General features: G+C 39.6%; 1 protein-coding gene across 1 annotated transcript; it reads left to right on the top strand.

Annotated features, from left to right (window-relative positions):
• Positions 1-13,149: 13,149 nt before the first annotated feature.
• Positions 13,150-14,160, top strand: LOC126163779 (phosphatidylinositol-binding clathrin assembly protein-like). Its single transcript, XM_049920187.1, has one exon. It carries the CDS (start codon positions 13,150-13,152, stop codon positions 14,158-14,160), a length of 1,011 nt encoding a protein of 336 aa, XP_049776144.1.
• The last annotated feature ends 10,534 nt before the right edge of the window (positions 14,161-24,694 follow it).

The raw sequence follows: 24,694 nt of genomic DNA, 5'->3' as shown, positions 1-24,694 counted from the left end.
GTGGGGATGGCAAATGGTCGATTTCGGTTTATCGGAAGAATTTTAAGAAAGTGTGGTTCAGCTGTAAAGGAGATCACATGTAGGACGCTGGTGCGGCCTATGCTTAGGTACTGCTCGGGTGTTTGGGATCCGTACCAGGTCGGGCTGAAGGAAGACATCAAATTAATTCAGGTGTGGACAGCGAGATTTGTTGCCAGTAGGTTCGAACGACACGTAAGTGCTAAGGAGATTCTTCAGGAACTGAAATTGGAATCCCTGGAGGGAAGGCGACTTTCTGTTCGAGAAACACTATTGAGAAAATTTAGAGAACCGGCATTTGAAGCCGAACGTTTCTACTGCCGCCAACATACACTACGCGTAACGACCACAAATATAAGACACGACAAATTAGGGTTAATACGGAGGCACACAGACAGTCTTTTTCCCTCGCTTTATTTGCGATTGGGATGGGAAAGGAAATGACAAGTAATGGTAAGCCACGCACTACAGTTGGCTATTTTCCCTTTGAAGGTGTCCCCCGCAGTCGGAGAGTAAACGTTAGGAGAAACTTTTATACATCGACCACGGTCAAGTATTCTAGGAGTTTTAAGCGATGTGTGGTCTAGTATTCTAGGAGTTTTAAGTGATGTGTGGGGAATTCTCGTTTTAAGTGGAAATAATTAACTTATTATATCACTCGCCTGAAGCACTTATCTGTAACACCAATTTTTGTAATTCATAAATAACGAAAATTCGTTTCTTATAATGTTTGTTAAGTGATTTAATTTTACTTATAAGCTTTTAATATGTATCACAGTGCGTGATAAGTGTGGATGTTGCTGTAAAATAGTTAAACAGGGAGTCGTGTGTGTAGACTGTGGGCTGAAGTTTCAGTGGGGAGACTGTAATGGCGAACTAAATGGGAAACTCGACGAAGCTTCCCATGGAGCTGTAGGCAAACAAGACAAGAGAATCAGTTAACAGGTGGCAAAGATTTGTGTCCTACATGCTAAATTATAAATAGCGAATTTTGAACCAGAGACCTTCAAGGGGGGGGGGGTAAAGATTGCCCAGCTGGGTAAAGGTAACAAGCAATGGGCGAAAGGGGAACAGCTCTTCAACATCTTCATCTACACTTGAGTTTGCAGTAGCAATTTGATTTGTCGCCTGAGATGGGTGGGGAAGAGCCTCATCCAGCTGAAGCTCACAGTTGGGAGCAGCAGACTTCCAGCGAGGAACTAAGTGTAGGTTGCTACCAAAAGAGAGCAGGAAGAAAAGAGTCCTTCTGCTAGGCAGCAGCTATGGCATGAGTCTACAACAGATGGCGCTGGACAAATTAGGAGCAGCGTGCGAGGTTACAAGTATTGTGAAGCCAAGTGCTAACCTCATCCAGGCAACAAAAGACATCGGGAATTAGTGCAAATATGTTGACAAAGATATGGATATTATGTGGTAGGTGGAGCAGGTAACAGCCTGGCTTATACAGAAGTAACACCATTAGGCGTGACCTGTATGAAATGTGAGTAACAACTACACATGCAGCTGTGAGTAGGCTGCTACTGACTAAAATGAAATCTCACATGAATACAGTGGCTGTTGCTACAGTTAGGAGATGGGATGTACTAGACACAGCTTACACATGAATAAGACAAAGACAGGGGAAAATGGATTGGCTGATCTTCTTGCAGGAAGCCTAAGGTGAGGGGAGCAGAAGAGAAGACACCATCACAAAAAGCAAGATCCCTGTAGTAATGGGTGTCAGGGAGATATGATATCTTTTTTAGATTAGAATTACGCTGAGGCACCAGTTGTGATAGAAACTAAAAACCAGAAGAGCCCTACAAAAGGGTTAAGAATGCAAAGAAAAGTAAGATTAGCTTATTTCATCGTATTATTAGAGGAGTGAGTAATAAGGTAAAAGAGCTTCTTGTCTGTTTGGAAAATTTCGAGAGCTCTGAAAATATGGATGTGACGTGATATGATGTGCTGGCCAGAGCACTGTATAACCACGGGGTTAGATAATTTAAATATAGAAGATTACACTCTAGCATCTTACTCGTGTAATTAACTCTTACTGTTATTGTCTATTGTAGGCTTAAAGTTCTTTGTGCCGGCCGTGGTGGCCGAGTGGTTCTAGGCGCGACATCTGGGACCGCGCGACCGCTACGGTCGCAGGTTCGAATCCTGCCTCGGGCATGGATGTGTGTGATGTCCTTAGGTTACTTAGGTTTAAGTAGTTCTAAGTTCTAGGGGACTTATGACCTCAGAAGTTAAGTCCCATAGTGCTCAGAGGCATTTGAATTTTTCAAACTTCTTTATGCGCTATCCTCGTTCAAAACAATCGTCCTCTGATTTCGTTGCATAATTATTTGAGAAATACGTTATTTTTGAGAATTTTCTAACATTTACAAAACCATATTTTCGTAAGTTGCTAGTACAGTGGTCCTGGATACGTAACTTCTTTCATATGAAATCAGCTTTTGTAGTTCACAGTTATTACGAAAGAAGACATCGCACCTGAATTTCACTGTATTTCAACGCAAATAAACGTACGTTTTTCAAATATTTTGAAAGCTATCATTGTTCTTTGCATAATCTACAAGTAATCTGCAGCAAATTGGCGTTTGTGATTTAGTTACCTGCACTGCAGCAGATGTTCTAACTAACATATTGTGTTACATTTAGTTTTCCGTTAAAGAGGAGTAGCCCTTTATATTATCTACAGTTCTCGTAAACTAACTCGGTTTTCGTGTTTGCAAACAAATATAATACCTCAAAATGTTTTAAGAAACTAGTAATTTTTACCACAGTTTTTTGTGTTGCCATAACAGAAGTCTGATTTTGTGTATTTGCTTCAATTCTTATTAGGAATTAGCAACTTTTTAGCTTAACAGATTAAAAGATAATCAGAAGCTTAATTTAAAGTTATTTGTTCACTGCCCTCTAATACATAGCACCAGTAAAAGTGCAGTCCCATTATGAATGCTGTTCTCAAACACACGATGAATTGAAACTTCCTGGCAGATTAAAACTGTGTGCCCGACTGAGACTCGAACTCGGGACCTTTGCCTTTCATGGGCAAGTGCTCTACCATCTGAGCTACCGAAGCACGACTCACACCCGGTATCACAGCTTTACTTCTGCCAGCATCTCGTCTCCTACCTTCCAAACTTTACAGAAGCTCTCCTGCGAACTTTGGAGAACTAGCACTCCTGAAAGAAAGGATATTGCGGAGACATGGCTTAGCCACAGCCTGGGGATGTTTCCAGAATGAGATTTTCACTCTGCAGCGGAGTGTGCGCTGATATGAAACTTCCTGGCAGATTAAAACTGTGTGCCCGACCGAGACTCGAACTCGGGACCTTTGCTTTCGCGGGCAAGTGCTCTACCATCTGAACTACCGATGCATGACTCACGCCCGGTCTCACAGCTTTACATCTGCCAGTATCTCGTCTCCTACCTTCCAAACTTTACAGAAAGGTCCCGAGTTCGAGTCTCGGTCGGGCACACAGTTTTAATCTGCCAGGAAGTTTCATATCAGCGCACACTCCGCTGCAGGGTGAAATCTCATTCTGGACACGATGAATTGGCTGACGTTCGTAAGCAGCTGGAAATCGCGCTGATAGCTGCAAATCAGTGTACTAGAAGAGCTCCACAGAGTCGTATACCTGTGATATCTGTACCAGAGGTAGCCCAAGTACTATCCTATTTTGGGCATTCTGTCTCCTGTACAGATAGTAGAAGATCAGTCATTAGTTTCCCACTTGACTGCAAGTGGAGTTTCAGTGATAGATCTAGGCGGCCTGTACAGGGCAGATGGTGGCAAGGTAGGTCTCAGGATGATGTGCCGGTCCTTCTAACCAACGAGATGGATGTCCTGCCTTTCACTGAATCTGAGAATGAGACTGTGGGACTTCATCTGTTTTGGGGAAACCTGTTATCTTCATTGTCAAGAGGAGACAAACACAAGAGGGTAATCAACAGTTCAGATATATGGCGAATGATGGTACACCGTAGGAAAATGCCAGCAAGAGGCAGGAAACAACACCAGGTGCACTCAAGGAGTATGTCTGAGGGCCTCATTCAACATGTTGAATGACTATTACCTCAGCCATTGAGGGAACAGGGTGCAACCAACTGCAGATCGTGCCTCAGGCAGTGCGGGAACAGGGTGCTACCAACTCAGATTGTGCGGCACAGTGGAAGAAACGATGCATCTCGTCTGGGCTCTGAAGTCATATTTGGGTTATTCCAGTGACTGGCAGAGAGGGCTGAGAAGACCAGCCTTGTGTATGGAGTTTCAACGAAGCTCACAATTTTCAGAATTGTCCCCTGAACTGATCATGGCTCTCTGGTGCTGAGTGGAGTGGAAGAACTGAACCAGAGACTTTGAAAGTTCTGTGACAAGTTAGGCTGCAACTTCCTGGACTTCCATCATACAGCTGAGAACTGTACGATCCCCTTAAATGGTGTGCACTACACATCAGGGGCTGCTTACCTGGGTAGCTGACTGTGTGCGGAGTGCACAAGGGTTTTTTACATTAGCTGAGTCTGCATCCAATCCAGATACCGATATCTACAGGAAACTCAGAAATATCAGTGTAAGAAATGCTTGCCATACCTGAGAGTATTAAAATCTTAGTGGTTAACTGCCAAAGCACTCGCAAAAAAGGGCCAGAGTTTGAAGCACTCCTGAAAACCAGTGAGGCTAAAAGGTGTTGAGTGTATATCCAAAGCATAGGCAAATGCGAAATGGAGGTAGTGTATTTATCGCAGAAGACAAGAAACTCAGATCCACGGAGACAAAATGGAAGCTGCTTGGGGCAAGACTCAGTATAGGGGTGAGGATAAAATGATAGTTGGATCCTTCTATCACACACCAGACTAATCTCTTTACGTAACCTAAAACTTTAAAGAAGAGAGTTCACATGTACATAAGTTTCTCAACCAGACTGCAATCATTGATGGAGACTTTAGTCATCCAACAGTTAATAGAAAAAATACAGTTTTGTCAGTGGTAGCCATGATAAGACATCCTGTGAAACATATTACGAAACACCTTCTCTGAAAACTACCTAGAACAGGTAGTTAGAAACTTACGGTGCTGTGAAAAGTTATGGATATATCAATGCTTGACAAATAGCTGTGGCAAAGAGCTGAGATCTGTCGACTATCTAGGAAAATTATGAGCTACATTCCTAATAGAACTGAAATACATTCACCATTTAAAAGATTGGAAATAAGAGACAAATTATACACTGCAAGTACACTTATTCTTACCTCACTCATATTGAAAATTTACCCTTTTGTTTTTTATTGATGCAAATTTATCAGTCATCCACTGATAGATGACTGCGATTTCCATTAAGAGATCTCTTTCAATGGAAAGCATTGCCAAGACCAAGAATCTTTCCTGGTTCCTAGAGATACATAACAATGATTTTATTCTTTTCAGAATTGGGAAGCACCAATGTCATGGGAATTTTGAGAATTAGCTTCAGCAATTTAGAACAGCTTATAGTCTTTAGGTCATTAGTGACTGAAAACTCTGCAAGATTAATAACACCAACCAATGATGCATAGAAGATATCTCATTACATAGCTTCAACTTTTCCAAGAATGTATACAATGAACATGTTTCCTTACTGATATCTTTAGGAAACTTAGAGCGGTACTGAGGGAACTTTTCTGGAAGAAACAATAATGCAGTTCACTTGAGGAACAAAAACTGTCCTTAACCTCAGAAACTATCACATTGGATGCCTCCTTTTCTTCTCTTGTTTACTAGTTTTGTCTGAATCACCTTGAAACACCACGAAATGTGTACACAAGGAGCTTAGAAATAATATTCATTCAAGTGATAAACATACATTGCAGCTGCAGTAACAATAATCGCAATATTCTAGCCACTTTTCCAAATTCCACAATTTTAGCATTAAGTCTAAGCTCTATTTAAAACTGAGAAAAATATAAAATGCAGCTATGCCACTGACAAAACATTTCCTCCAAATTTCTACCACCAAAACAAATTTTTGAATGAAACAATATTATTATGATTGCTGTTGAAATACCAATATTGGTAACACTGTGGGTGATGGAATGACATATCCTAGTGACTTGGATAACAAATTACCTTTTTGATGTGTCTTCCACAGATTGATGCTATCTAATGCGGCATTTGGAATTGTTTCTATTCATGCCAATAAAGTGGAGTTACTAAATACATTTTTCCACAATTCCTTCATGAAGGAAGACGAAGTAAATACTCCAGATTTCGAAACAAAAACAGTTGTTAGCATGAGCGACATAAAAGTAGATATCTTAGGTGTTCGAAACAACTCAACAACTCAAATCACTTAAGAAAGGCAAGTCTTCTGGTCCAGATGGTACACCAATCAGGTTCCTTTCAGAGTATGCAGACGCAATAGCGCCTCTTAGCAATCATATACAACCGCTCACTTAATGAAAGGTCTTTTCCTAAAGACTATAAAGAAGCACAGGTCACACCAATATTCAAGAAAGTAAATAGGAGTAACCCACTGAATTACAGACCCATATCACTGACCTCAATTTGCAGTAGGATTTTCGAGCATATGCTGTACTCGAATATTATGAATCACCTTGAAGAAAATGACTTATTGATACATAACCAACACAGTTTCAGAGAATGTCGTTCTTGTGCAACACAGCTAGCTCTTTATTCCCATGAAGTAATGAGTGCTGTCAACAAGGGATCTCAGATCGATTCCATATTCCTAGATTTCCAAAAGGCTTCTGATGCTGTTCCTCACAAGCGACTATTAATTAAATTGTGTGCATATGGAGTATCGTCTCAGTTGTGTGACTGGATTTGTGATTTCCTCTCAGAGAGGTTACAGTTCGTAGTGATGGACGGTAAACCATCGAGTAGAACAGAAGTGATATCTAGCATTCCGCAAGGTTGTATCATAGGCCCTCTGCTGTTCCTGATTCCCATAAATGATCTAGGTGATAATCTGAGCAGCCCCCTTAGATTGTTTGCAGATGATGCTGTAATTTACCATCTAGTAAAATCATTGGACGATCAATTCCAATTACAAAGTAATCTAGAGAGAATTTCTGTATGGTGTGAAAAGTGGCAATTGGCACTAAACAAAGAAAAGTGCGAGATCATCCACATGGGTACAGAATGGAATCCGATAAATTTGGGGTATATGATAAATTGCACAAATCTAAGGCCTGACAATTCGACTAAATACCTAGGAATTACAATTACGAGCAACTTAAATTGGAAAGACCACATAGATAATATTATGGGGAAGGTGAAACAAAGACTGTGCTTTGTTGGCAGAACACTTAGAAGATGCCACAAACCCACTAAAGAGACAGCCTACATTACACTTGTCTGTCCTCTGCTGGAATACTGCTGCACGGTGTGGGATTCTTACGAGGTAGGATTGATGGAGGACATCGAGAAAGTGCAAAGAAGGGCAGCTCATTTCGTGTTATTGCGCAATACGGGGAGAGTGTCGCTGATATGATACGCGAGTTGGGGTGGCAGTCACTGAAACAAAGGCCATTTTCTTTGCGGCGAGATCTATTTACGAAATTTCAATCACAAACTTTCTCTTCTGAATGGAAAAATATTTTGTTGACACCCACCTACACAGGGAGAAATGATCATCATAATAAAATAAGAGAATTCAGAGTTCGAACAGAAAGATTTAGGTGTTCCTTTTTCCCACGCGCCCTTCGAGAATGGAATGGTAGAGAAGTAGTATGAAAGTGGTTCAGTGAACCCTCTGCCAGGCACTTAAGTGTGAATTGCAGAGTAACCATGTAGAAGTAGATTTAGATGAGGTTTGAACCTCGACTGCCACACTCTGTGATGTCACTGTCGACCGTGCTATCCGGTGCTGTGAGCAGGCCTGGATTAGCCTGTGCTCGATGTACAGTGGCTGCACTGTCACTGAGGAGCTGCCATAGGAGTGCAAATTCCCTGGCTTTGCTTCGAGCCTAGTAGAGGTTTTAGGTCCATTGACATGATCCTATAATCGCCTTTCATTATCATTTTATTCGCTTTCCAGTGCACTTGGCATCCTACAGAGCAATTCTAGTGTTTTCATTGCTAAAGTTCGTACCAGAGAAGACTGAGCTACGATTCAATGTAGCTGTGGCCTATTTCTTTCTACGATTATTAAGCATCATTTGCTTGTTATGTTAGTTCTTTTCAGACTTGCAAATGCGTCCATAACGCCATTATAAGTCTTCTATGTTTTGTATGTAACCCAACTCACGACTTTGATTCCATAAAATGTTTATGTCTTGTTCTCCTATTCCAAAACTCTATGGCATGCGTGAGTGAATGAATGTTGGTGTATTTCATTTTGTTGTACGGTTGTTTAGTCTACTGCAGACAATCAGCGGTAGTCTTACAGAATGGCCAACCCTTGTAGTTTTCAGGTAAGCAAAGAGATTTGTTTCCTTTGTGGAAAAGTTGCCAGTGTTAGGTTGGTGGCAGAAGCATCATCTCTGGGTTTTCCTGGCCACGGGGTTGTGTGGGAGAAGTTATAGTGGGAGATGCGCAGTCTGTATCCAACTCTCCAAGGGTACGCAACCTAGGTCTCTTCGAAGAGGGGTGAGTTTATTTAACCATGTGGCGCTTTGTCTCATACCGAGAGGGGAGCTTTTTGTAATTCAGTCTCATTGAACTTGCACCTTGTGCAGCTTTTGGCCTCGCCTTTGTCATATAGAGATTGTTTTGTTGGGTCGCAGAAAGGAATGCAAGACTTTTGCAGATTTTCAGTTTGATTTCTAATGCCGACTTTGGTCCGTATGAAGATCATAGCAGAATGGTGTTGCATATGTTGAAGTGATCTCACGTAGGAAGTGTGCCCTGGGTTTGGTATGAATGTTTTGCATGTCTGCGACTGCATGTATGTACAGTCTAATCTTTTCCAAACCTTGATAATTTTTGCCTCTTTGTGAATTTTCTTTGTTTCATTACTATATGTCAGTCGGAAACCATCCACATGGGTTAATGTTAGAGTTTGTTTGTCCTCTGCCATTACCCTTTGTCTATTCAAATGTGTTCTCTGAAATATGTTAATTGTTCGTGGCTGTGTGGTTTAATGTTGCTAAAATTTGGCCACAGTATGTAGAAATTGTGTTTCCGCAAACCACATGGCCACACGAGTTAACTGTGAGCCTAACTTTCCCTTGGCCCCCTTCTCTGTCCTAGAGTTTACTTATTGCTCTGATTTTGGAGTATTAAATATTTGCTGTCTGTATTATTCAATTGTATTTGTGGTTTGTGATTTCATGTTAAGCATGTAAGCGTGTATGTGTGGCACTCATTGAGGCAGTTTCTCCAAACCGAGGTTCAACTTTAAACGCAACTGTGATATTCAGATTTACTCTTTTATTTAATCATTTCTCAACACATCGGAACAAACCTCCTAGCTTCGTTGCATGTTGATGTTGGGGTCGTCCTTCCTGTTCTTTGAGTGAATGTGGGTCTGAATACGAGTACTGAACTTTTCCTGACCTCCCCCCCCCCCCCCCCCAATAACGACCGCGATTCTAAATTAAGAGACTCTGTTGTGAATTGTACAGCGTTTCATAAGCAATCGTACGTTGTTACCAGGCAACAGCAGTTATGTGGATGTGTTATATCAATGTCTTAAAAAATAAATAATTTTGTTTCATGTCTTATCCAGTGTACCGACATTCACTTTCTAGTTTCCTTGTTTGCCCATCCAGTGCATTTCCATGCACACCGGTCCAATAATTAGTGTTCCCTTTTTATTTTAAACAAATTCTTTAGAATGGATTTTGTTTTCAGGAATGTTGCTTCAAGCTGCTCTTATTCACAGTCTTCACACACTTTTCACTTTATTTTAGTATTAGAGTCATGTGAACAATCCCTGGATCATATTGATAATTGCATCCCATTTTTTATGAGTAACATTGCAATGAATGTTCTTTTAGGGGTTTTTTCTTATGACTAAATTAATTAATTTTCCGACTCAGTCGAACCTCTTCTTTGTCATGTGGCTATAATTGGTGGCGACCCAATCTTTTACTTTGATTTAATGTCAGATAGCATTTCCATTTGCGTCTGGCTCTTTTAGCCATCTGGATATATCTCAGGTCTCCACTCATTTCATAAACACCACTTAAGACCACGTCACTTACACCATTATGAGGCAGTAGGATGCTGGATGACCAAAAATCGTTGACTGTAACACATTTTGTTGTATATATTAATCTTCCTAAATCAAAAGAGTATAGGAGGACACATCATTATTGGGGGTTGTGCAACACTGCATCAGTACCATGCACAGCCATTGTATTCACATTGCCCATAATGTCACATCATGTCAGTTTTCTTAGTGCAGGACTGAGTGGTGAAAGTCAGACTATGAATTACAATCCATGATGCAAAAAGTCGTAGTATAGTATCGGAATTGAGGAACTAACAACGATAAAGTTTATTAACAGCCGAAGCAAACTTCATATGTTACATTATTGACTAGTTTTGTATGGTAAAGTGCTGAGTAGCGAAACAACATTCCAAAATATCGACATTTATTTGCAAGCGAAAATATATACATACAAAAACATCAAACAATATTTGCAAGGGAATAACTAGAGCCTGATACTGTATCCATTATGTTTCTTTCTTACCTAACTGATAACATAATAAACATGTATATTTTGCTGCTTCATTAGTACTGACTTTTCACTCGAAGTTACTTCATCAACTTACGTTCTTATTTATATACAGTGATGGTGACAGCTCTGTTCTATTATTGTAAAACATAAATAAATATTCTCTTTCGCATATCTGATCTCGCTTGTGGAAGTACACACAATGAAAAACTATCCAACTCGTAACGGAACGTTTGCAATTTGTCACGAAAACACAGCACAATGATAAAATAAAAATTAAGAAGAAACGAAAGCACAAAATCCTCTACTAGAACACAAGGGTGCGAAGATACGTTAGCTTCTGATACAAACAGACGACGCCACTATCAAAACTTTATTCCCGGAAAGCCTTGATGTGACGTGGTGCGATGATCTGTTGACTGCCTGTGTGGACGCCGCCATTTGAAATGCACTTGGAATGTTTTGACATGACGTGACAGCTAGCGTGAATTGGCCTTTACCCGTATACTTGTCCTGTACTTCGTTGACAGCTCTTATAAGGGGGTGGCAGATTTTCCTGATTATCCTGTATAGTTTTATAAATATCTTTGCAGCAATGGAATGTTTGTTTGCTAGTTTTTGTAGCTGAGTATTGTTTGCAGAGCACTTCCTATATACACACATGTAGGCTTAATTTTTTAATGCACATTTTCAGTACCTGTATGTTCACAACTTTTTAAATACTATATTTGAAGTTTCTGGCATTTATCCGAGGCAATATTCTTCATATAAGCATTACAGCACATTTGAAATCAGATAGATTGTAGCAGTTCATTGAAGTACACTAGCAATCATTGCTTTCAATGCATTCTCTTTCGTTCCCGTCTTGTACTTGCCACATCACTATTTCGACAGGAAGGATTTTGTACATTGCGTAAGTGTTGTATCTTCGACGTTGTTAGTTTTTTTGCATCAGTTTTATATAGCTGGATTATTTAATGTTACAAATTCCTCTGCCAAAACATGACAATGGAGCATCTTTCTGCAGGAAAAGAATTTTAGAATACAAGCAAGAAACACAGTTACTAAATTCTACTCACAATGTTTGTTAGTATCAAGTAGGTTACAATTACTTTAAGTTCAATTTAAATGCAGTTGTGACCACTGAAGTTAACCAAAGAACTGAATTAACAACTAAGTGGTTAGCTATCAATTGTATCTTTGTACAATCTCAATCTGAAGACAAATATTACCTTGCTATGTATTTATATGCCAATACATTTGAATTGTGATGGCTAAAAACTTTATATACTAGAAGCTGTGGGGACGAAGAACCACTGGCTCTACACCCCCCCCCCCCCAATAATAACGCTGCCCTACCGCAGCAAGAACAACTGTATCTCTGCCAGATCAGTTCTTAGCCGCGCTCTATGCTACACGCATCTTGTATACGCTGCGGGAATAAAAGTATTCATAGTGAATGACGGCAGTGCGAGTGATTATTTATCGTCGTAATTACAACGCCCGTTCCCCACTACCTTCAACACAAATAATAAATAAAGTAAAAAAAAAATATTTTTACCTCTTTGGTTGTGGTTAGGTAAGATTCTTTATACCTCCACGATTATTAGCCAGTGAGCTTAATGCTAAGGTATTGAGCTGTTATTAGCTGGCTTCCCCAATAGTATTCGACAATCAAAGAGGTAGTAATACACTGGTGAAGTTTTATATCTTTGACTTCATTTGTTATCTTTCTCTTTCTCAGCAAGAGGATAATATAATCACTGAAGTATCACGTGACTGTATTGTGTAATTTATGTAGCAGAGAAATTGTTATTGTGCAACTTACTTATTTAAGATGAGTTTAGAATCTCTGGGGAGTATCAAAATGTATTATCAAGAGTTTGGCAAGAAACTGGCGTACTTCCCTGTTTGAGAATGCTGTCTGCATTAGCAATAATGAAATACTAAGTTAACTATGAAAGTAAGTGAATTACATTAGTTTTGGTGTTTACTTCAGTCCGCTACTAGTGAAATTCTGCAGTCTCAGTTATGTGGAAGTCTAGAAGCCAATCCGTTACAGACCGACTATTGGCTGCCCGTTACACTCTGACAGGTCAAGACGTGCCAAAGACAGTGTGTAAGGCGACAACCGACCAACCTATCCCACCGAAGAAGAAGCACTTGGACTACCTTATCTATTGTACCAACAAACCCAATGTGCAAATAGGCGAGCTAGCAAATATACTGGCCGTACGTGCGCACAGCTCTAGCTGGATCGTCGTCTTCAAAGCCCTCATCACGACGCACTACATTCTCATTCATGGGAGCGAGCGCTTCTTACATTATTTGGCCTCATCCACGATCACATTCGAACTGGACCAGTTCTTGGACAGAAATGGAGCTTGCGGTTTCGCCATGTCACCCTATATTCGGAGGTATGCCAAATACTTGAACAGGAAAGTTTCTGTGTATAGAACAGTAGTGTTCGACTTTTGCAAGGTGCAGTGGGGGAAAGACGCCTCCACATTCGCCACGATGAGTGACGAAGCTTTCTTAGAGATGCTGACGCTGGTGCAAGACGTGTTGGACGCCCTGCTGAATTTCGGCTGCTCTGCTGACGACCTGAGCAACGGAATAATAGTCATGGCGGTGAATTTACTTTTCAGAGACCTCATTCGCCTCTTCGTTTTCTACAACGATGGCGTAATAAATCTCTTGCGGAGGTACTTCGACATGAAAAAGAAACAGTGTGAGAATGCACTGACTTTGTACAAAAATTTCCTCGCTAGGTTGGAGTGGATCCCGGACTTTATTAAGTTTTGCGAGACGGCAGGCCTGAGCTCGGGCAGCGTGTGTGATCTGAGACACGTGCCCGACAGTCTGCTGGACGCGCTGGAGCAGCATCTGTCTTCCCTGGAGGCTGGTAAACCACAGAACGGCAGAGCGTTCGAGTTGTGGCAACAGACCCGACTTGCAGCAAACGAAGTAGTGGTACACAACACGCCCTGCGGCTTGTCTCTTAGCTCATTTCAGCCCTCCTCAGGAAATGAACTGTGCAAAGTGACGTTCAAAGAGCCCGAGCGCAGTTGTAAGTTAGACGCGTCGCGGAAATTAGATTTCATTTACGACGATCCAATAAAACTCATTCGTAATCCTTTCGTTAGTCTGGAGCTCTTAGCGACAAAGCCTGCGATTTCTCCCGCAGATGTGTGCACAAATTATGCACCGGTAACTGCATCATCTTACGCACCATCTCCTTTCGTGTCAGACGAAGACTTCACAGCTGCTTTTCGACAAACAGAAAATTGTAACGCTTCGCACGCGACGAGGAACGTGAATGCTGTTAGTGATATCCGGCAAGAGAACTTCTCGAATGTGGAGAATAATTTTTCTTTCGACAGACGTGGAAGTATCGCCAATCCTCAAGCGAATTTCCCGAGGAATACATCAGGGTGGTGGCCGCAGCATCTGACTTCGAAAAACAGTCCCGGCTACTTACCAATGAGTGCTTCCATGAGCAACAAGTTGGCTGCATTTCATATGTAGCTGACAGCAGCTTGACGACAGGTGTGAGTAGTAAGTACCACATTGCGTTCCAGTGCCTTCTGTAAAATCTCATCGAAGGAGTTGTATAATTGCAAATTGGTACCTTCCGCATAAACTTTATTTTCAAATAAATAACTAGCCTTTGTATTTTTTCATTTATCTTTTGCAGGCCATTGCTGGTTGTGTATTTTACTCTTGGATCGATCAGTCGCTTTATCTCAAGAGACACTAGTGATTCGTTCAAGTTGCAAACATTGTAACACTTTCGAGTCCGCAAAACTTTTTTCTTAGTCAAAATGTCATGCGGGAGCATCTTCGTTTTAAAACAGTGGCTGCATTTGTAGGGCTTTAATTTCATGACGAAGAGTCACATGGGAGTTTTCATGTCTACAAAACGGTCGTGATTGAGCACCTGCAGATTTACAGCATGTCTTTGAGTAATGAAGACTTTGTTTCTTGAAGATGAGTTACCTCAGAACTTTTTGTCCATATAACATTACAGAATGAAAATATTCAAAGTACCGGTACGTAACATAGGTACAACGAACGAAAAGGTGTTTTGAGGAATCTGTTTGTAATGCTGTGATAGCCTCTGAAGTTCGTATTCGTTGATTCTTCCAACGCTGCTTCGTAGAATTTATTTATGAAAGGAAAGCACAAAAATATGGATGTTCTACAGGATTAATTGATTAATTAGTGACCGATTTTCGGCTATGTAATTATCTCAGTGATTACTATCGAGAAGTATTACACAACATCGATAATCGTATATCAAGATGAAGTATATTTATTTATTTCTTTAAACAAAATCTAGCCATAGGTAAACCTAAACACTAAATAGATTTGAAAAGAGAATATCATAAAACAAGACCAAACATTGAAAAGGAAATGTATGTGTGTGTCATAATATGAGCAAAAAAAAAAAAAAAATACTGTAAACGAAAACGACTGACATTAAATTAGTAACTGCTAATGGCAGGGAGGCTCGGAAACTAAACTGTATATCAGTAAGAGAAATTACACCTTACCCGGGGGAAGATGTACATATGGTAGAACCACGGAAAATATAACAATTGGGAATACATGGAAAATCACAAATTAAAAAACAATACAATAGAAAACCTTCCGAAGGGAATGGGATGCGTAGTGTGGGAAGACGTCGATTTGTATGGAACTCAAGTGAAGTTTAGAGCCGAGATATATTGGGCTGAATATCGTTTAGTTTTAAATGAATACCAGATGTTCATGTTTACAGCACCTTTCGTCTTCGCTTTGCCAAGCGGGAGACATGATGATATCTAAACATCACTCAGCAGCAGGGTGGAAGCAGATCTCAGCGACCTTCAGCTGTGTTTGTATTTAGCCAATATAGTTGCAAAGGAATGAGTTACATTATGCCTGGGCACATACAACGTCATCTACACATTTGGACCAGAGTTTATTATTTGCACTCAGAGGTTGTTTTCTTAAAAGAAGTTTAAAAAAGGGGTCGATGAAAATTTCTACTAGAAGAGGCTCCATAACAAAGCCGTCTAACTGTACACAGTTTCTTGAAACTTAGAGTAGTTCCATGTAAGCATGTTTGAGTGACCAGTCTCAAGACATCCGGTTCTGGACATCAACTATGCACTGCAGTAAACAGTCCTCTATGGTATGTTGGAAAATAAACTTCAGAGGCCAGAAAGTAATAACAGCACTATAGGGCATGGGTAAAGCTTTTATTTTATTTACAAGTTCTACTGAGTTTGAAATACTAAGGATACCTTGTTTCAGCTTTGGCTTTGCTTGTATTTGAGTGACAGATTTTCTTGCCAGTTTGAAAGATGAAACTGTGAATGAGGACTTGTTTACATACACATACGTATTCTGAAAGCTACTGTGAAATACTGGGAACATGGTGCTGGTTCATTAGGCCTGCCTGGTTTCTTTCTAATCCAATTGTGTATGGAGCGTGGGGAAAATGTCAGTTTAATGCCCCTGTGCACACTGTTGTTGCTCTAAAGCTATTCAACACACTGCCTTGAGGGATGTGCAACCATCTGCCGCGAGAATCATTCAGTTATTACAAAAATTGCACTGGCCTTGAAACAGCACTCATTATACTTTACTTTACAGTATCGAACATAAATTACTTGAATTTTATTAATTAATAACTGTTGTCTTCACGCTGGCAAGACCGCTCACTTTTATGGCTTAAAGACGACCTTCTCTACAGTTTCACTATTTTTCAATAGTGACCCAAGTGACTGGGCAAAATATTATACCAGAATGAAATTTTGACATGGCAGTGGAGTGTGAAACTTTCTGCATATTAAAATTGTGTGCTGGAATGAGCCTCGAACTTGGGACCTCTGCCTTTCACGGAAAGGCGCTCTGTCAACTGAGATATCCGAATGTGACTCATGATCCACCCTCACAGCAAGGCAGGTAGGCAAATGTCCTGAGTTGAAGTCTTGGCCTGGCGAACAGTTTTAATTTGCCTGAAACTTTCAAAATAATATTGTTTTTCATTCCTTTAGTAGTCATATTCTTGTTGTACATAATTTTTGTGGTATATCCGATAAAAATTGTTGTAAGTAACTTTCTTTATATGAAATACAGTAAATAATGTCATTTGACACAGACTGTCCAGTCATGTATAGTAAACAATGTAGATCTAGCAGTGATCACCATACTGCCTGGATGTAGAACTCTAGCCTCTGCGTGCCTACAGACTTAGACTGTCACCTGCGCTCTCCACTGTATTGTGGTTAATTAAGAAATTCCCACCAGTCTGTGCATGTTTAAGGATTGTTTACATTTTCTTTGTTACAAACTATGTGTCAGACAATTCAGAGGTACTATGACGGAACTGTCAGATCATTGCAGTTTTTCAGTATGCCGACAGAAGACTACCGCCTCATCAGAATAATTCCTTGCATCAAATAAGATACAACTTTTACACCCACTTGTTGTCTCGGTTCCTGCAATTGGTAACAAAAAATTTAGTGTTTGCATCTTTGCAGGAAACTGACAAGCATCTGCAACATTATTCTTAAAATATTTTGTTTGTCATGTTGCTCGCATATAGTGTACACAATATGTGGTAGGGAGAAATGCAGATATTGAGAGAAACTCATATTGTCACATTTGTGTGAAATATCTTTATGATACTTAGTGGCAACATAAATACATGTATACTATGAAACATTTCGGATAGAAAGTATGTAAAAAGAGTCTAGTGCTGTAGACTGAGAAGTGGGCGTTCTTGTACATTTTGATATCAGGTTTTGCTTCATGAGCACTTTCTTAGTTCGTTCCTAGCTTCTTTCGTCAGTTGATGACTCCATTCAAGATAACATGCTGCAGTCTCTCCAATAATAAATCCTTAATCTGGCCGCAAATTTTGTTTCCTACACTGTACGATCATGCTTTCATTAATAAGAGTTGGTGTAGCTCTGTGTCAAATGGTTTGCAGATGTCAAGCAATACTGAATTCACCTGATTGCCTCAATGTATAGATTTCATGTGAGAAAATTGTGATTTGAGTTCTGCAGTACTGATGTTTATGGAATTAATGACCTATGCTGTGGATGAGGTTATTCTGTTTGAGAGACCTCATTACATTTGAGGTCAGGTTATGTTCCAACATTTGACAACAGACAGGGTCTGGATGTCAACAATATTGGTTGGTAGCTTTGTGGATCACAAATGCTACCCTTCTTGTTGATGAGAGTATCTTGAGCTTTCTGTCAAGTACTGGCCACAGTTTTTTGTTGAAGGGGCCCATAGTATATTAAGGTTAAATCAGTGGCAATACCAGTAGGAAATTGTGTATGGCATCTGACGGGAATTTGATCTCACTCTGGGACCTTGTTCCAGTTTTAGCACTTTTAGTTATTTCTCAGTGCCACTAACATTGTTCCATTCATGAATTAATCTGGTCCAGTACTCTTGGATATTCTTTTGTAAAATAACACTTGAAAATGGTGTTCAGCATTTCTGCATTTGCTTTGCTACCCTCAATTTCAGTTTCTGTGTCATCCCTGGGTATCTCAGCAGTGAATTTAGTACAACTAATGGGCTTCACACATGACCATAATTTCTTTGCATAGTGTGATAGATCTGTCAATATGATTCTTTTAAGGTAATCATTGAAGGCTTCACACATTATCATATCAGCCAAACATGTTTCATTCATTATCTCTCTGTCTAGAGCCCTATACTTTGACTTAATTTCTTTACAGATCCTGCACATCATGGAGCAACTTTCCTATCATCAACTGTCTAATAGGTATATATCTGTCCTGTGTATAGTCAACTATTTTTTTTTTAAACTTCAACCATAGACATGCTGCTGCCTAGAGCTAAATGTTTCAAGTTACTTGAGAGGGAATATGACAGTGCTGCCTCTTTATTTAGTTTACTAAAATTTAAATCTTTCTACTTGTTTTAGTTGCCCTTTTTTCTTTGGTAATCAGTGGCGTTGCAACTGCCTGAATTCCAAAGAGATGAGTGCTTTTTGTTGCCTATTACATCAAATATATTTTTGTAATGAGTGGGCTAGCTGTTGTAAACTAGTTTCGATATTGTTTCGCAGTATGTCTCATTGTATCCATCACGTAAACTTTAATTATCCTTATTGATTGTTGGATAATTATGTCTACTCCAATAACGACAGTGTGATCGGTGTTTATTTGTATTAGTTGATGGTTCTGTAGAGTTTACAGTTGTGGCCACATCTGGGAGCAAAGCTGGTGGTCGATAGATGGACCCAGTTAGAAGTTTATATCTGTTATTGATACTGAGGCTTGCTCAGATGATCTTGCATGCAGTTTATTTTTTTGATAAATGAGAGTTTCTTGCCTGCTGTTACTATTTACCAACTACATTTCCCATGAACCTATCATTCCAGTATACTTCAGAATTAATCCAAAAATCTCACTGCCATCAGTGTAAGATTTTAGCCAGCTTTCTGTACCTGGTATTATTATCAGGGTGTCTACAGGTCATGAAAGTCTAGACAAGTAATGAAAATGAACATAAATTGAATGGGTGGTCATGAGTTTTGGTTTGTGTCAGTCAAGGGCAGTTTGAGAAGGGAGTAATAAGTTTGAGCTACTCCCAAAAATGTTCTGTCCAGCAGCCCTTTCAATGAAAAATTATCTATAAAGATTCACCACAACTCTCAAAAGTTTTTGTTATGTCTAGGGGAATTAAGTGTCCATCTGTGTAAGCCACGTTAGCTAAGCCTCTGCTGCTACAGTGAGGGCAGGTGCGGATGGGGAACTTTGGCTGTGTGGCTTCGATGAGCCATATGTGGTGTAGACACCTGGCAGAAATGACGTATAAATTGTAGTTCTGCCTACGAAGAAGCTGCCATCCCATGTGTTGCTGGAGGATTATCAATTAGAACAGCTGTTTCTGTAGTTCTGTCCGTTGCCACTTCAGTTTAAAACTCTCTGATGTGCACCTTTTGTGGAAAGACATTTCCTTAAAGGTTTTTTAATAATTAATATAAAAGTATTGTTGATTTTATTTTAAGGGCTTTAAGGATGATCAGAGTAAAATTGTTTTCTTGTTGGCCGAAACGTTTCCCACGCCATATTAATACTACTTGCAGACTATAACTTAGTGTCTGTTAAGTGTTTTGTGCAAATGTGACTTTGACAATAGCGCCAGTGGCATTGCGTGTGTAAAAACATATGAAGGAGGAAAGAGACATTCAGCATTGGTTCATTCACTAGTTTCAAGACAAAAAAACAAGTTGTCTTTTTCTGTCGTAAAAAAAGAGCTATCACAGTTACGAGTTTCTTCTGAACAGAATTTCAGTGGCAGTAATGAATGACCATCAGTTGCTCCTGCTACAACCCGTAGAAGTTGTTGAAGAGAATTCCAAAACAAACTCATTGAAACAGTTTTTAGTTATTGATGAGATAGTAAAATCTGAAATTATATGAGCTATGAATAAAGACATGTCTCATTCTGCAGTTCAGGTCTGGAAACACAACATATATATTCCAAATTATGTTTCCTGACAGCATGATTGCAAAAAAATATACAGTTACAATAGGGTAAGTTACCATATATAATTACTCAGTGACTTGGCCCCCATTTCCAGAATCTCCTAGCTAACAAATTTAGGGAAGTTGGATTCTTTTGTGTATTGTATGATGAGAGTTTAAACAAAGTTGTCCAAAAGTGGCAGATGAATTTCATGGCTCATTTCCGGGCTAAACAAAATTAGTCTGTATCTACAAGACATTTAACATCATATAGCAGAGATGCTGAGTCACAGATAGCCACAACAAAAATATTTTCACCCTTAAAGCTTTTGGCCAATGGCCTTTTAAACAATAGACACACACACACACACACACACACACACACACACACACACACACACACACACACATGAAACTCACACACACGACTGCAGTCTCAGGCAACTGAAACCACATTGTTACATTCCATCCTGGATTTTCCATTGTTTGATTTAGACATTTAACATCCCTGTTCTTGAATTCTGCCACATATTATGATTTACAGTCAAGTATCCTGGAGGGTCTGTATGGTTTGAATTTCAATGAATGGGGCAATTGTGAACTTGTAGATGTTGCATGATTTGCAAGTATTTCTAATCAATGAACAAGATAATCAACTGCAAATGTTTCTTTGTGGGGCATGCTCACTTGGTATAGGACCTTTGGAAACTACTCATAATAAAAGTGGTTGGAATGTTCATGTATTTCTTAGGGTGAGCTGCTACGGTCAGGTTCGAATCCTGCCTCGGGCATGGATTGTGTGATGTTCTCAGGTTAGTTAGGTTTATGTAGTTCTAAGTTCTAGGGGACTGATGACCTCAGATGTTAAGTCACATAGTGCTCAGAGCCATTTTTAGGGTGAGCTGGTACTTTAAGAAGGATTTTCCTTCAGGGAGGGCAACCATCTCAAATATCACTGAATTTTCCAAGTTTCCTCTCAGATTTTGTTCTGTAAGATGGGTTGGAAGTATTGAAGTCACGAAGAGATAATGTGAACTAATTCCACATTTGAAGAAGTGTGTTGCTGATGTACATAGAAGACCATCTGAAAATAGGAACTTTGAAAAAATTAAACATCACTTGGAGGATCCTTTGTGGGAGACTTTAATTTCTTATATCTTTATCAGTTGACCTTGAAGAGCTTTTAACTAAATATCAGTCAAATGACTCTCTCTTCCCCGTTTTGTACAAAGATTTGTTCAGTTTAATGTACAGCATTGGTTCTCAGTTCATAAAAAAACTGTTACGAAAACTGTGACAAATTCTAGCATATTACTTGCTGCTGCTGTTACCAAAGCATGCAATCATAAAACAAGTCATTATGTAGATACTGGATTTGGTACTGCTGCTGCTAGCATAAATTACACACAAATGTTTATTGTCATTTTCAGAAATAAGTGCATAGGTATTTTGCAATGACTGTATCTATAAATTTAGGAGAAGAGTCCTTTGAAGTTAAAGATAGTCAAAGGTGGCTCTATCATCCAAAGTTATGCAGAGCTCCATTTTGAGAAATTCTCAAGTGTCAACTACACTGGAAGAATTCATGTTGGGAGTGGTGTGGATGAGGTGAGCAGGGGGGGGGGGGGGGGGGGGAGGAGGACCACCCATGACTCCAACAACAGCTGTGACATAGTGGAGAGAGAATACATTAAATTTTGTGAATATTCTGATAAACAATGGGACAAATCAATCATAAGGATGACAGAGTTTACAATGTGATGCAACTGTTAGGTGGTTTACTTAATAATGAGAAACAATGGAATGTTAACAGTACAAAATCAGTGATACTAGCTGTGATGAATGTTTCATCAAAAAGACTAGAAGCCTTAAAAAAAGAAGGAATCTGATGAAAAAGTGACGAATCTTAAAAGAACAGTTCAAGATATATAGGACCTGAAGTTTTAGGTGTTGAAATTTCTAATTTTAGCTAAGAAACTACAGTACTGAATATTTTACTGTGAAGTTTAACATTTGATATAAATTTTATACTTTCCAAATTGTTATATTATCTTAAGAAAAATTTTCAGTTTTCACTACATTACTACATTAAAACAATTTGTATTTTAATTAATGTGAAGGTAAATATATATGAAAATAGTCATACCCCTTCCTGTTGGAGAGTTTAATGTTTTTATAGCATTTGATGAATGGTGTACTACAATTGATACATAGTTACATTATTCATGCTGACATACAGTGTAACTGATATAAGAATGGTTACGTTCAGCTTTCATTTCAACCAGCTTTCAGGTTAATAAAAAAAAGTTTTTTTTTGAAGGTCATGAATAAAGTAAACTGGTAATGAAAAATTCATGCAAATGTCATGAATCTGATCCTCTGAAAATCTGTAGACTCCCTGTATATGGGCACTGCTTTTTAATCTTAGTTAAAACTCAGAACTTTGATGTGAATGCTCTAGACATTGATCACTAAGATTTTCCTTTTGTGCATTGAGGAAGGAGGGGCAGGGGACACTTCTTTGGGTGTTACATCAGCACTTTGGTGTCTCCTACAGCTATCAGTGTCTAGAGTGGATGGAGAGTCGCGTAATCAAAGAAAAGCTTTATGTGCACCCTCACATGGTTATCAGCCTCTGATATGCAGTGTACCCCTGTTGTGAATGTAGTAACTGATTGAACTCAGCCCGAACATCCACAGTAACAGAAAAATGTTTCCCTGCCCTTGTTTCTGAGTGGTAGCCATTGCTTGCTAAGATTGTTAAGCAAAATTTTACTGTAGCAGGGCACACTGTAACAGAACTGTGGCAATACAATAAGAAACAACATTTATTAAGAGTATGTTACAAATGGTACTTAACTGTAGTACAGTTTGATGCACGGTACTAGATGTCCTAAACTGTATACAGTATTATCTAAATAACTTTGATGTTTCTTGGCAGTCTACGATGTAGTATCACTGATAGCTATGTTCTGGAATGCAGGTACTGGACTGTGTAACTGCCGGTTCATAACTGAATGTGTGTTCGAGGCTTGTCATGTTTTGGTGCCTGTCGACGACAGGGTATCTGTGTCCTCAGTGCGAGGTAGGAACGACGTAGTCTGTGGTCGGCAGTGCTCCCTTCCGTGGCTGTCAACACTGTCGACAGATGTGTACAGAACGCGGGAGGAAGTGGTGTGGTTATCAGGAAGAGGTCTGTGAGTGCCATCTGGAGGTTGCTCTTAGGACTGATAGACGCTGGGCGAGTCGTCGTGCCTGTCTGGTGTCAGCCTCTCTTGCGGCATTTGCTGTGCACCTCTTGCTTGGTACACAACAAGCCCTGTCCCATTTAGATGAAGTCTACAGTTCTCAATCCTAAGGTCTAAGACTAGGAAGTCACAGCCTAGCTCGTCACAGAAGCTTCAGTGGCTCTGATACAAGCTTACACCTGATTCAGAACAGGTTACCCATGATCAGTCCTGTGGGCAATGCTGTAGATTGTGAGCTGTATTGAAATTTTATGAGCTGGATCATGGATAGTGATGGTAACTGTTACTATATTGTATTAATGTATTGGTGAAAATACACCCATTTTTCCAATATTAGACAGTGATGCTCAGAGGACAGAACAGCTGATTACTGGAAGACATTAAAAGGTCCTGTACTCTTTGTTCTCAGGAGTTGTTGGTTGTGTATAACAATTGGTCAACAGCTGTGTAAATAATGAATGCATAATGAGTTTAAAGTTTGTAATGTGTAGAGAAAATCTCACAAAAGATGTCTGTGTGTGTGTGTGTGTAGTGTCACGGGAAAGGAGCTACAAAACTTTTTTCAAGAGTTTTGTTCCTTAAACCTGTAAAGGGAATGTGAAGATTGGATGTGCAATCTACTTTTTATCAGAACATGACACTGACGTCAATGAATGTGTCACATGATGCCAAGTTCTCTCTCTCTCTCTCTCTCTCTCTCTCTCTCTCTCTCTCTCACACACACACACACACACACACACACACAAATAATCAGAACAGAAGCTAAAATAAGAATACAACCACTTCAACAAGAATCTAAATATGAATGTACTGAATGCAGATGTACATTGCCTCGTGCTGTGCGCCACCTGCAATGTGCTCTCAGTGAGAAGTATTGGTTCTTGTTGATGACCGTGCTGTCATAATTCCTGATTCAGCAGTACATAACTTGATAGAAATGCTTGCATTTTGATCATTAACAGCACTGTGGTTCCAATAAAAGTACAAAAAAGTCATCACCTTCCTGGGCGGGAATTGGTACATTCGTTATTTGGTTTAAATTTTCAAAACTCAGTGCATGAGGTATACATAAGGCATTCAGCTGTGTTTTCAGGAGATGGTGCCCAGTGGCTGGAAGGACATGAAGTGCAGTGCCTGAGTTGCAGGGCCCAAATACTGGAAGAACATGCCAGGAATTCTTTTTTCCTATTTCTGTAATGAGTGTTTGTGCATAAAGTTTAGTTATGAATAATACACATATGCTCTGTCTGCAACCAGAACATCACAAATTAAGAGTAGGGGTTATGTGTGTGGCTTCCTCTT

This window comes from Schistocerca cancellata, chromosome 1, assembly GCF_023864275.1.
Source record: "Schistocerca cancellata isolate TAMUIC-IGC-003103 chromosome 1, iqSchCanc2.1, whole genome shotgun sequence".
Taxonomy (NCBI): domain Eukaryota; kingdom Metazoa; phylum Arthropoda; class Insecta; order Orthoptera; family Acrididae; genus Schistocerca; species Schistocerca cancellata.
Note: the sequence above shows the minus strand (reverse complement) of the source record. Positions and strands in the feature narration are given on the sequence as shown.